The 14,584-nt window shown below is 43.5% G+C and overlaps 1 protein-coding gene across 1 annotated transcript in view; it reads right to left on the bottom strand.

Annotated features, from left to right (window-relative positions):
- The window catches only part of eys (eyes shut homolog), a 388,659-nt gene that overhangs the window by 211,825 nt on the left and 162,250 nt on the right, over positions 1-14,584 (bottom strand). Inside the window, exon 18 of the mRNA XM_077236480.1 lies at positions 227-348. Coding sequence (XP_077092595.1) covers positions 227-348 — 122 coding nt within the window. The remainder of the gene's footprint in view (positions 1-226; positions 349-14,584) is intronic.

Here is a 14,584-nt window from a genome sequence, read left to right as displayed (position 1 = left end):
TTTGTACTATGGCAGATACGCCATTTCTCAGGTGGGCCTAGGAATGATTTAAATTTTATGAATTGCTTTGCACAGAGAACAATAATCATTTAACAACAGATGTTACGGCGCTTTAATGGTTATTATACTTAGTTGCCATATGTATTATTCTAAGAACTGCTGTTGTTCTGTTTCCATAAACTGCTGTATATGGAAACTAAGTTAGTTGAAGATTAATTATCCTTACCAGATGGAGGTCCACACAAGTCGAGTTGTTTTCACACATGTTGCTAGCACAGTCATTGATGTCCTGCTCGCATCTCATACCAGCGTAACCAGGGTTACACAAGCAGTAAAAACTGTCCACAGCTGTAGTAAGAAACACAAAGAGACAGAAGAATCACCTTAGAAGATATGAAATAGAGTTTCCTGTTTTAGAAACATATAACACACATTTACAGACACAATCATGGCATGATCTCATGAACTTGGTTTTACATGTACAAACACTAAAATTCAAGGACGATATAGGTACAATGTTAATCTCTGGCATATTTTTCAAAGGTGGTTATGGAATGTTGGTGTGCGGATCATAGCAAACAATAAAAACATTTACTCAAAAAACATTATTTTAACGTTTATTTGATTAAAAATACAGTAAACGTTAAAATTGCAAAACATTCTAATAATTAAAAAAAAACTATTTCTATTTTAATATGTTTTAAAATGTATTTTATTCTTTTGATGGAAAAGATTACTTCAGTCTTTAGTGTTACATGATCATTCAGAAATCAATTTAATATGGGGATTTTTAAATGATTATCAATTTTAAAGCTGTTCTGATTCACATTTTTGTGGAAATTTAATATTTATTTAAATAGAATGTTCAAAAGAACAGAATTGATTTATTATTCAATTAAAAAACAAATCTTACTGATCCCTACATTTTGAACGGTATGTGTCTCCAATGTTTCACATCTTACAATGCAATTTTATGGACCTCTAGGATCCTAACACAGTTTGCTAACCTGCAACTACGATATTTTTGTGATACATAAATCTATAAATAATAAATCATGTGATGACAATACTCTATCCATGTGCAGAAAATGTGGGATGACAGTACATATTAAAAAATTTAAAAGTGGAATAGCTAGCATAGAACAACAATTACTTTTCATATGTAACAATTAATTTCAAATTTTCAGATTTTAATACATGACTAATAGGGGTGTAACGATACTCAGCTCACGATTCGATACATATCACGATACTGGGTTCACGATACGATATGTATCACGATATTTTGAACAAAATTAAAAAATTTAACTGAAAATCACATTTTTTTTCAACAGATTTATTTAACAGTGTTCAATAAATGTCTTGTTATACATACAACTTAAAGAATTTACAATACTCAAGATTTAGTTTAACCTTCTGTATGTAAAATTAGGTGTCACTGACATATAAAACTACGTTGTATAGATGCCTTCTATACAATTGTCCTTCTTTCACTCTCTTTTTCGCATCCGGTTGCAGGAGTTTGTCTTTTTGGTGCCGTTTTAAGTGCTCGAAGTGGGGCAGTACTCCCCAGTACGCAATACCGGCACTTTTACATTTTACTCTTATAGCAACACTATGTCGTTTTTCAACCTTCATTATATATTTCCAAGACCCTTGAGATGCTACTTCGACTTACAATAGGTTGAATGACACGTCTGCCGTAGCCTGACAGTGTCTGTGTCGCTTTTACTGGCACTATGTAACTTCGGGTTTCGCGTAGTAACCCGAGCACAAAAAAACCTACAAAATTCGACTGCTTTACGGCATACGTCACTTCCCCACCACCCCAACTTCCTCAAATTCTGACGTGAGAGCCCAACTAGAGTTTGATACCCGTCTGTATGTTGTTGTCATGACCGAAGCAACAACTAAAAGGACGAAGGCAAAGGTTTTGTCAGAGGACACTTAGGGTGTATTCACACCTGCCTTGTTTGGTTCGATTGAATCGAACTCTAGTTCGTTTACCCCCTTGGTGCGGACCTTTTGGGCAGGTGTGAATACAGCAATCGAACTCGGGTGCGGACCAAACAACCGAACCGAGACCCAGCTGAAGAAGTGGTCTCGGTACAGTTCCAAACGAACTCTGGTACGGTTCGTTTACGGTGTGAACATGAACCGACCCAATTGCAAGAAAGCACTGCGCCTTTGAGTTAACAGGCTTCCGTAGTCGGAGTTGCGTTATGGGAAAGTGATCTGTTGTAGCCTACTACATTCCATTCCGGCGCGCTGTCTGGCCACACGATACTGTTGCGCGTCTTTCTGCGCGTCGTGTGTGCATCATTGGAATGGAATGAATGAATGAATGAGTGACAGGGCTCTCAAGTGTCACGCATTGAGCGTGACAGTCACTCATTTCGGTCTTTTGTCACGCTCTCCCGCCACACATTGTATTTCTCACGCTGAAAAACTATTTGTAATATATTTAATATGCAGCTGCGCCCAAAACCACGCGCCGCTCTCACTGTGGAACCGGCAGGAATCAAGCGCGTCTCTCGGTAGGCTACTCTACCACTGACAGAGAAAAGCGTCAGTGAGCCCGTTTCACATATACTCCTTTTGCAGTGCGTATGTGGTGCGTATTTTTTCCGCACCCATGTTAACAGGTTAGAGCTTTCACATTGCACGAGGAACGGTATGTGTAAACAGAGATAATTTATACAGCAGTGCAGCGATCGTTTCCACACAGAGTCTATTTCTGCTGTGCTGCACGCGCTGGTTCGTTTAATAACAAGAAATTGTTGTTGTACAAGCAATATCTCCAAGTTTTGTTTTTCACTGTAGAAATCTAAAATGTCATGATTTGCCAATGCAAGAGAGTACCGCAGGCCCGGCTCCAGATATGAGATGAAAGGTGGGCCAAGTGATATTCCAGGTGGGCCGGTCAGAAGGAGGAGGAGGGGGAGGAGAAGGATAGGGGGGGGGGGGGGTATGGGGGGGTATACGGGACGACTATTTAACATATTTTGGAACTATTTAGTAACTTTATATATATATATATAGATAAACATGTTTAACGTGTTTATTTTTACATTCTCTCTTTTTGCATTTGTAAATTTTTTTTGACCTCTTAACAGATCTTGTATCAATTAAGTAACTATAGATTTGATAAAAAGGAGCAGATCTTTTAAAATAACTATTTACATCAACTAAAACAAACTTGTTACTAACTAAAAATGTTAACATGTTCTTCATTTTTAATATTTTTTTGTATATATTTTGGAACTATTTAGTGACTTTATATATATATATATATATATATATATAAACATATTTAACATGTTTATTTTTACAGTCTCTCTTCTTGCAGTTGTAATATTTTTTTGACCCCTTAATAGATCTTGTATCAATTAAGTAACTATAGATTTGATTAAAAAAAAGGGCAGGTATTTTAAAATAACTATTTACATCAACTAAAACAAACTTGTTATTACTAACTAAAAATGTTAACATGTTCTTCATTTGTAATATTTTTTTTTTGGAACTATTTAGTAACTTTATATATATAAACATAGGCTATTTAACATGTTTATTTTTACATTCTTTTTTTTTGCATTTGTAATATTGTTTTGATCTTGTATCAATTAAATAACTAGATTTGATAAAAAAAGGGCAGGTATTTTAAAATAACTATTTACATAAACTAAAACAAACTTGAGACAAACTAAAAATAGAAATTTGATCTGAAATTCAGTTTTTCTTAAGAATTATCCTCACGTCTGTTAATATAGTATAACATTACAGATTTTTGGCCATTGTTATTATTTACATTTTTATTTTTACAATCTTATGTAGGCCTATATTTAGAATCTTTTTTTTTTTTTTAACCACACAACAGATCTTGTATTAGTTTAGTAACTTTAGATTTGAGGAAAACAGGGCAGGTCTTGAAAAAGGTCTACTCATATAACTATAATATTTACAGCATTAGCTTTCTACTCATTTTAGAGAATTCTGTTACAAACTCATCCATGTCCAGCTCATGTGTTATTGCTTTTTCATGAGCTAAAAGCACAAGGTTTTTTTTCCTCTCATGAAGCATTGTTCGGCGGAATGGTGTAAAAATTCTTGCCAGAGTAGAGAATGAGCTCTCACATGAAGCAGTAGAGACACCCATGACCATAGCAGATACATACAATTTATGAAGACCTGCAAATGCATCTTTGTATTCCTGCAAGAGTTTGCAAACAGCAGAACATTCAGCATCAGATGGAAGTTTTTTGGACAGCATTGGTCTGGCAACAAGAATTTCATTCTGGAGTTCATTTTTTGCAACCCCTGCAAGACTACAGAGAGGCTCAAGCAACTGGATGTCAAGAAATTTGTTAGATTTTGGCATTAAACCTGAGAGGGCGTGCATCAGCTGCAAATTCTTCGTGGAAAACCTGTTTTCTATCTCTGATACAGCTGTATCTAGTATGTTCAACATCTGTCGTATCAGAGCTGCAGTGGCACATTCAGAACCTGACTGCCCTTCTTGTCCTAAAGGTGAAAAAATGACAGAGTCACCATAGGAGGGATTCACAGTCCGTTGACGTTTTGGTGAGGGCTCAACAGTAGACATGTCAGTGCAGTACTGCTGAAATTCACTTTCATTTTCTCAGAGATTTTTCAGTGCACCAAGACATCCCTGCACAACTTCAGCTGCACTGCACAAATCAACATGGTGAGATTGTATGATGCCATTTGCTGGTTTTAAAATGGCGAGAAGATGTATCAGAAATTTGCCAATTTTAAAAAAATGGCGTCGCTTCAGCTGAGAGAGAAGCCCAGAGGCTTCTTTTGCAAGGTCAACTGATGCATTTTCATCATTGGAAACCTTAAAAAGAATGTTAAGAATTACTTCCTCATTATCCACAACACATTTTGTGACTTCATAATGACTTGTCCAGCGGATTTCCAACAGCCTCTTGAGATACGGGCAACTGTATCTCTGAGAGACAAAATGATGCCTGAAAAAAGAGTGCAGGGAGCCTGACAAGTCAAAGAATCTTTTGGCACAAGGTTCACTTTGAATCGCATGTATGACAGTGAGGTGAAGCTGGTGATTATAGCAGTGGATGTAGGGGATATGCCTGCCCAACCTTTGTTGTAATAAAGCCTGAACACCACCTCGCACCCCGCTCATCACTGATGCTCCATCATAACACTGGCTCATTATATTATCAGCACTGTATCCTGTTTCAGACAAGTGTTGAAATATTCCAGTAGTGATGTAATCTGCATCAAGCTGCCGGAGTTCTAACAAGCCAATGAGATGTTCCTCTGGCACACCATTGATTGCACACAAAACGAATTATAACGGACAAATTTTCCGTGTTGCACCGATCCCTTGTGCCATCACTTTTTAAACAGAATGCAGCTAAATCAGCAGTGTCATATTTCTGTTTTATTTTTTTCAGAACCATGGATGCCAAAATTTCAAACACTTCATTCTGGATGGTTTTGGAAGTGTACTTTGCATTTTGTGGGATACCTGATGTAATGTCAGCGAGGTATTTATCTTTTTCCAACGTGTATTTAAACAACATGGCAAAAAGCCCCGCAGCTATGCAATCTTCTTCACTGTCACGTTTCACAATCCCCGCGTAGTGGAAGCTCATTGACTGCTAAAAACTTCACAACACCTGCCATGCTTTTTATGTAATAGCGATTCTTTTCTATCTGTTGTGGGCCGAGCAAACATGCTACGGTTTCCCCCGACACTTGTCGGCGGCAAAACTCTGTCCATGAGGTCGAGGCTTGTAAATGAGCTTGACTGCACGCATGTTTTTGAAGACCGCGGTCACGTTCTAATGCTGCTTTCCAGTTTCGAAAACCTGTCGAAACGAACGTGTCATTTTTAGAGAAAGCAACACCGAACACTCGACACGGAAAACAAAAGCATGCATCGCGATCTACAGAATATTCAAGCCACGGCCGTGACTGATACCAAGCGGCCGAAAAGCATCTCTCTCTCCCTCCAAAAAGAGTTTGGGGGTACGATTTCAGAACCGGCTGGTAAGGATTTGCCCTGTTTAAATCATTTGGGACAGAATTGCTGCATCTTTGAGTGGGTGTATTTGTGCTTTTGACACCAACAGAAGCTGCTGATGAACTCGACTCATCCATTTCTTCGACCTCATTGCCGCAAATGGATGAGGAGGTAGCTGTGTCCTGGAGACCTGAAGTAGTTTTCTTTTGTCCTTTCGGAACAAGAAATCTGTGCATTTTATGTTTTATTAGGCTACTAGAGTGTGGTAATCAAGTTCACTAATTGTAATAGTTCTTCTAATAAAGTTAATTGGCTGTTACTGTCGTTATATTGCTTCATAATTCAGCACGTCCGTTTACCTCAAAGGTTGCGAAGTGAATGAGCTAAGTCTGTCTCGGAGGGAAAAAAAGGAGGGGGTTGGGTAGAAAATAGAAAATAACGTATCTCGAGCTGAATTGAATATCGCACCAATTTTGTGATTGGCTGTTATGTGGTGTGGGGCCAGGGTGGGCCAAGCTTCTGATTGGGTGGGCCAGGCCCACCGTGGCCCCCCCGTGGAGCCGGGCCTGGAGTACCGGCACCCCCCCCCAAGCACTCAATGACTCATACCAGTGTTTGTTTACAGTATTTACAGACAGTTCGTGTTTTGTCTGTTTTTATTTTACCGTCCTCCTGTCGAGTAACTGGAAAACCAAAATGCTGCCAGACGTCGGACTTGAAAGTGGACGGGCCATTCTCTATTTCAATTTCAGTCGAACTCATTTTGCCCTGCTACTGCTCAGTTCAAGAGATTCATTTGAGCGTGATGCAGTGATGCAAGCGTGACGCCGGTGCGGTAGCTCAACAAATAGGATAAAACGGAAGTCATATCGTATAAAAAAAAAATCGCCATAACTCTACGATACATATCGTAACAATTTTGCATCTTGATACATTGTACTACGATATATCGTTACACCCCTAATGACCAGAGGTGGAAAGAGTAATACAATATTCTACTCAAGTAAAAGTACTACTACTTCAATGAAATTTTACTTAAGTACAAGTAAAATTACCGGTCTAAAAATCTACTCAAGTAAAAGTAAAAAGTAGCTGATTTAAAATTTACTCAAGTAAAAGTAACTAAGTTATTTTTTTAACAGTGGGGGGTGGGTGAACAGTGGGTGGTGTGGGGGGACTCTAGCGGATTTTAATGAGATTTTTACAGTATGATAACGTCTCAGAAAATATCACAGTTTACAGTATTAATCAATTATTAAATAAACGGTATTATTAAATTATGGTTATTATTATTATCATCAGTTAAAATGACAGTTAAATTAAAGAAAACAGTTTTTTGGGGGGTTGAACAAATGCTTTTATTATAACAAACTTGAAACCATTTGTTTGTTTTGTTTATTAAAATTTCAATAGAACATGTCTAATCAATTAAATTTAATAATTGATAATGAATCAGATTAACAACTCATTTTTAACATTAATAATTTATTAATTTTTTTAAGAATAATATAGTCCTATGAAATGTATTTTATTCAGAAAATGAATGTTTCTTTTTATGATTTAATCCAAATATATGATCAAAAACGGTGGCAATCAAATGAAAATTTAAACTTGTGTCCTTTTATTTTTTGAGGAAGAGCTGCAAAAAACAGATTTACTAAATTAAACCATGGACAACAATATATGTCTTAATTAATGTTTAAATAAATTGTATTATTATTATTGTTGTTGTTATTATTATTATTTTGAGAAGTACATTCTATTGTATGCCTACAATAGTAATATATTTCTGTCATAATTTCTCCTAGTTAAACCAAACTTTAATTTTGACGGGTTGTAGTGAAGACCTGTTTCAAAGTGTAAGCCTATTTGACAATGGTTTTGCTCAAATAAAATGATGAAAATGCTCATTAGGCGTTCTCTCAGAGCAGCTCTGGAAATGTTCATGTATTCATCATGTACTCAAATTGTTTGTGAGATGCTGAAAACACCACGCGTACTTGAGTATGTAGTAGACAAAGCGGAGCAGCTCATTCACACCGATTCACAGAAACGCAGAACAAGCAGGTTATATATTTACATAGCAGTATTTTTGCGCTTAAATATTCACAGACCACGTCGCGATTGGATTTGTTGCACAGTTCTACTTTCCATGTATTCATCCATCCATCATTTTGCGTGTTTTACGTGACATCTTCTGCGTTATGTAAATTCCATTTTCATGACTGGATTCCGGGATTCCCTCTGCATCACGTTAATCAGTGGTTCTCAACTCCAGTCCCCGGGACCCACTGCTCTGCACATTTTGTATGTCTCTCTTATCTGACAGACTAAGTTCAGTTCATGGAGTCTATCCTAACGAGCTGATGATCTGAATCAGGTGTGTTAAATAAGTGAGACATACACAATATCCAGAACAGTGGGTCCCGAGGACTGGAGTTGAGAACCACTGACGTAAATCATTCGGCCTTACGTTATAATCGGGACATACCTTTATCTGCAGGAGGGATGGTGTCCTATGTATCCTCCTTTTGCAGCCACTTTGTGTCCAATTCTTTTGCAAATTGGATATCTATCCTCGAGGACAGCCACACTTTTTTACATCCAAAGTATTTCCATACTGGCCATAATTCGCTTCATAAAAATTCGAGGGCGCTTCGCTTTCAGCTTTCAGCTTCAGCTGGGTCTGCGTCACCTTTTTTGCGTGTATGTTCTCCCGCCCTTCAATCAATGCAGTAGTTTCCAGAGTGTGATTTTTTTTTTCTCCCTTGTATTATTATTTTTTACCCAGTAACGGATATGATTTCAAATGTAGCGAAGTACAATACTTCAAACAAAACGTACCTTAAGTAAAAGTAAAATTACAGATTTTAAAAACTACTTTAAAAAGTAGAAGTACACAAATAAACGACTCAATTAAGTAACGCGAGTAAATGTAATTCGTTACTTTCCACCTCTGCTAATGACTAAACATTCAATCTGTTTAACTACAAACACCTAATATTTTTAAACTCTACATTTTCCTCCACAGCTCACTGAAGTCATAAGACTTATATTCTCATATTCTTGCTTTTGACTGTAAACCTTTGTTCCATATCTGTCGGTCACTCTCGGCGTACGCCGTGACCGACGAATAGGAATCTCGCTAGAGAGGCCAATCTACTTCGAGTGAAACTAAAAAAGACATTGCACATTGGCGTGCAATCATTTGCATCAGCTGTTCAGCCTCGCGGCGCAGGTATATAATGAGCAGCAGGTGCGATTGCACTTCAGCTTTTTGCTTCGGAGCCAAGCACTTCGATGCGTTCTATCAAGACTGTGAAGTGAAGACTGCCAGTGAGAGACTGACAGCGCACAGACGGGTGCACATTCCTGTCTGTGTTCGCGGTGACTGTTTCCCTGCGTGCTTCAGCACCAGTGAGAGCATTCCCTAAAAGAGCTTACACAGATAGATTGCGTCTTTTTCAAGATGACTTTCTATCTGTGTGTTTCTGGATGCAGTCGTTACCTGGGGTCACGGGATGGTCATGATCGCTGCCTCGTGTGTCTGGGCCTCGAACATACTGAGGCAGCGTTCATGGATGAGTCATGCACCCATTGTGGAAGATGACAATCTCGGAGTTACAGTCGAGACTCTTGTTCCTGCAAAGAGGCGGAGTCCCCGTGCCTCGATCCAACCCTCCCCAGAAGGTTGCTTTGGGCAGTGACACGGGAGACCTGAGATTACGGTGAGCGCACTTCCTCCGGGGAACCAACCCCCTAGGAACCCTCATCCCTCTCATGCTCCGCAGTCAGTTGAGCCACCAATGAAACATGCTGGACCATTCACGGGGTGTTTACCAGACATTTCCTTTGGTGCTCCCCGCGACGATCAAATGTTGATCGCTGCATTGGAGGGTGGGTCAGACCTCTCCACGGACGACGACTCGGCACCACTGCCTCCTTTGGGTGTGCCAGCGGTACCAGAGTCGGACCCGGAGATGATGGCCATGCTTTCCCAGGCCACCAACAGGATCGGGCTCGTGTAGAATCCTCCACCGTGTCCCGAGCCCTCGAGGCTGGATGATTGGTATCTCGAGGTGGCGCGCGCTGGTTCTCAGCAACCCAACCCAGTGCTTTTCTTCCCAGAAGTGCACGAGAAGCTCACAGGGACGTGGACGGCACCTTTTACTGCCAGAAATCGTCTCGGTGGCACCTCCTCCCTCACCACCCTTGATGCCGGGGCAGCTAAGGGATAGACGCGTATCCCGCCAGTGGAGCGGGCCGTTGCTATGCAACAGTGCCCTAACTCCACTCGGCCGTGTAGGTATTTATCGGACCTATCCGGCAAGGATTTCAAGGCCTGTGGGGAAGCTGCCTCTGCCATGCACGCCATGGCATTGCTGCAGGTCCATCAGGCCAAGGCACTGAAGGACCTGGACGAGGGTGGTCACGATCCACAGGCTCTCCAAGAACTTCGTACCGCAATGGACCTCGCACTCCGTCATCTCTGGCTGAGTCTGGCCGACATGAGGGAGACCGACAAGCTCCGTTTCCTTAACTACCCCGTGCCCCAGACCGGCCTCTTCGGCAACACGGTCGAGAACTTTGCCCAGCAGTTCTCGGCTGTACAAAAGCAGACAGAGGCCATCAAGCACATCCTGCCCGCGGCCCCTCAGTCTGCTCATCACCGGGGGTGTCCTCCTGCATCTGCCCCTGCTCCCACACCATAGCAGCAGCCTCCACCTAAATGGTGACTGCACCGCTCCATCCCCCGGAAGAGGGCCAGGTGGGAAATCTTCAGTATTATTTTGTTTGTGTTCTGTCGCTGGCCTCAAAACTGGCTTTGGGTCCGAAGAGGGCCCGGAGAGCAGTGGGGGGAGAGAATCCTCAGCACTCTCATCCACCTCTTCTATCACCAGCGAGCAGCAGTGTGCGCTGGCAACCAAGCCGCCTCCTGCCCTGTAGAACCAGGTAAGTGTTGCACAGCACACTCAGACCCCACTACAGGCTGCCTCCCAGAGAGAGCCTCCTGAGCCGCGTCCCTGTGTTCCACCTCGCTGCCCCACTCTGGGTACGCCTCTGGTCACTTTGGTCCCGCTTGTACGGTCTCTGCGTGCCTGGTTAGCACTCCCCAGTCCATCTCGCTGGCTCATTCGGACCATCAGGCACGGCTATGCGATTCAGTTCGCCCGACATCCCCCCAAGTTTCGGGCCATCCACTCCACTACAGTGAGAGTAGCTGATGCCCATGTCTTGCGCGTGGAGATCATAGTCCTACTGGGAAAGTCCCTACTTTCATTGTACCCAAGAAAGGCGGTGGGTTACGACCAACCTTGAACCTGCGAGTTTTGAATTGGAGTCTCCACAAACTACCATTCAAAATGCTCACGCAGAAACGCATTTTCGAATGCATCTGTCCCCTAGATTGGTTTGCAGCGATCAACCTGAAGGATGCGTACTTTCATGTCTCGATTCTTCCTCGACACAGGCCGTTTCTACGCTATGCGTTCAAGGGTCGAGCATATCAGTACAAAGTCTTTCCCTTCTGGTTGTCTCTGTCCCTGTGTCTTCACGAAAGTCACGATCGACCTGAAGGACGTGTACTTTCATGTCTCGATTCTTCCTCGACACAGGCCGTTTCTACGCTTTGCGTTCAAGGGTCGAGCATATCAGAACAAAGTCTTGCCCTTCTGGTTGTCTCTGTCCCCCTGTGTCTTCACGAAAGTCACGCCCTTGATCTCATGAGAGAACAGGGCGTTCATATCCTCAACTATCCTCGACGACTGGCTCATACTAGCACACTCTCAGATCAGCTATGCGAACACAGGGCCCTCGTGCTCAGGCACCTCATTCAGTTGGGTCTTCAGGTCAACTGGGTAAAAAGCAAACTCTCCCCTGTGCAGAGGATCTCTTTTCTCGTTATTGGATTCGATCGCACAGACAGTGCGCCTCACAGAGGAACGCGCTCAGTCGGTACTGAACTGCTTGAATATATTCAAAGACAGGACGGCGGTCCCACTGAAATTCTTTCAGAGTCTTCTGGGGCATATGACAGCGGCAGCAGAGGTAACCTCGCTTGGCCTGCTCCATATGAGACTGCTTCAACACTGGCTTCACGGCCGAGTCCCGAGATGGACGTGACATCACGGCACTCACCGGGTGGCAATCACACCGGCGTGCCGCCAGACCTTCAGCCCGTCGTCGCTGGAGGAGCAGGAGTGAACAGGTGTCCAGGCATGCTGTGGTATTCACAGATGCCTTTGCCACTGGCTGGGTTGCCACGTACAATGGGCATGCAGTGGCAAGGGTGTGGATGGACCCCCAACTGCATTGGCACATCAACTGCCTCGAGTGGCTAGCAGTATGTCTCGCTCTGAGTCTCTTGAAAAGGCCGCTACAATGCAGGGGCGTGCTGGTCCGTACGGACAACACTGCGACCGTTACGTACATCAACCGACAAGGTGGTCTACGCTCCTGTCGCATGTCGCAACTCGCCCGCCATCTCCTCCTCTGGAGTCAGAAGCATCTGAGATCGCTTTGAGCCATGTATGTCCCCGGTGTGCTCAACCATGTGGCCGACGAGCTATCACAAGCTGTGCTCCCGGGAGAATGGCGACTCCCCTCCCAGGCGGTTCAGCTGATCTGGAGAGAGTTCGGGGAGGATCAGGTAGACCTGTTTGCCTCCTCAGAGACCTCCAACTGCCAGCTGTTTTACTCCCTGACCGGGGGAATACTCGGCACAGACGCACTGGCACACAGCTGGCCCCGGGGCCTCTGAAAATATGTGTTTCCCCCAGTGAGCCAACCTGTGCAAAGTCAGGGAGGATGAGGATTAGGTCCTTCTGGTGGCTCAATATTGGCCCGCCCGGACTTGGTTCCCAGAACTCATGCTCCACGTGACATTCCCTCCCTGGCCCATTCCTCTGAGGAACAATCTTCTGACTCAGAGACGGGGCACCCTATGGCACCCGCATCCAGACCTCTGGAAACTCCATGTCTGGTCCCTGGATGGGATGGGGAGGTTCTAGGTGACTTACTCCCAGAGGTACTTAACACCATCACTTCTGGAAAGGCTGTCTCCAAGCAGAGAATGGCCACTGTATAGTGGATGCCATCGCCATGGCTTACCAAGCACAAGGCGTGCCCTGCCTGTTCAGGTTGCATGCTCACTCCATGAGAGACGTTGCATCCTCCTAGGCGCTGACACGTGGCTCCTCGCTAACAGATATCTGTAGAGCTGCGGGCTGGATGACACCTAACACGTTCGCTAGATATTATAGCCTATGTGTAGAGCCGGTCTCCTCCCGTGTTCTCACCCTAAACGGGTAGAAGCACAGAGAGGTTCGTCTGTCAGCTCGCTGCATCCTACTGTGCACTCTTTTAACACCAGAGTAAAAAACCTGTTGAGTCCTCCAACACCCTTGCCCCGAACGTGGCGGAGCATCCGGCGCCAGGCCTTTATCCGATGAATCCTTGAGAGCCGGGTCTAGGCTGGGTACAATATATGTGTGACCCTATGGGGATCCCATATATGTATATTTTCTCCACGGCTGCTCCTAACGGAAGACCGTGTCTTTTCCTTGGGCTAAGTCACCCAGTATTTCATATGCAGTACAACCTTCGGGCAAGTCCATATGTATTTTTCACATAACTCCTTTGAAGAAGTGGCTTCCGCAGCGTTCTCCTTCCTAACAGAAAGGGCACGCTTTCCCAGTGTATTCCAATATCTCACGGTATGGGTTATCACGGAACAACAGTGACAGGTACACTCTGTGTAACCCTCTCCTATCATCCTTCCAGGCAAGGAGGAGTAGAGGCTTGCACAGGGCGCTGGATGGGGTGCAGCAACTGTGACGCTATGGTAGGGATTCATATTCGTCGGTTAAGACGTACGTATAGAGTGACCGACTGATAGGGAACGTCTCAGATACATAAGGTAACCCTCGTTCCCTGAAGGAGGGAACGGTTGACATATGTCCCGTCGCCACATCTGCTGCTGCCCGCCGGGTTGGCCAGCTTTTCAGGCTAGGCTCCTAAGCAAAAAAACGAAGTGCGATCGCACCTGCTGCTCATTATATACCCGCACTGCGAGGCTGAACAGCTGATGCAAATGATTGCACACCATTGTGCATTGGCTTGTTTAGTTTCACTCGAAGTAGATTGGCCTCTCTAGCGAAATTCCTATTTGTCGGTCACGACGTATGTATCCGTTCCCTACTTCAGGGAATGAGGGTTAACATATGTGACCCGTCACAGAAACCAGGGACACAAGTCGGCAGCACAACTTTCGAGGAAAATGAGAAAGAAGAGTTTTTTTTCAAAATTGGTGAATTTCAATTTTTTGCAGAATCTGTTAATTGAAATCACGAAGAAGCCTCTCCATGTTTGAGATAGCAGTATTGGTATATTTAAAAGCTTACATTTTGAGGTTGAAATCGGCTTGTTTTCTGAGATTCTAGCATGCAGTAGGGGCGTGGCGTGTCATTGTCTGTGTGTATTTCCATACTGAATAACCCGGCGCTTTTGCCCCCGCCCTCCAAGTGAACCGCATGGCTACTTATTATGCTGTGCTCTGGCCGGCTCTATCTG

The sequence above is a fragment of the Siphateles boraxobius genome, unplaced genomic scaffold (genome assembly GCF_051911475.1).
Source record: "Siphateles boraxobius isolate OS27281-9 unplaced genomic scaffold, OSU_SipBor_1 20, whole genome shotgun sequence".
Lineage (NCBI taxonomy): Eukaryota > Metazoa > Chordata > Actinopteri > Cypriniformes > Leuciscidae > Siphateles > Siphateles boraxobius.
This window is presented reverse-complemented; position numbering and strand designations above follow the sequence as displayed.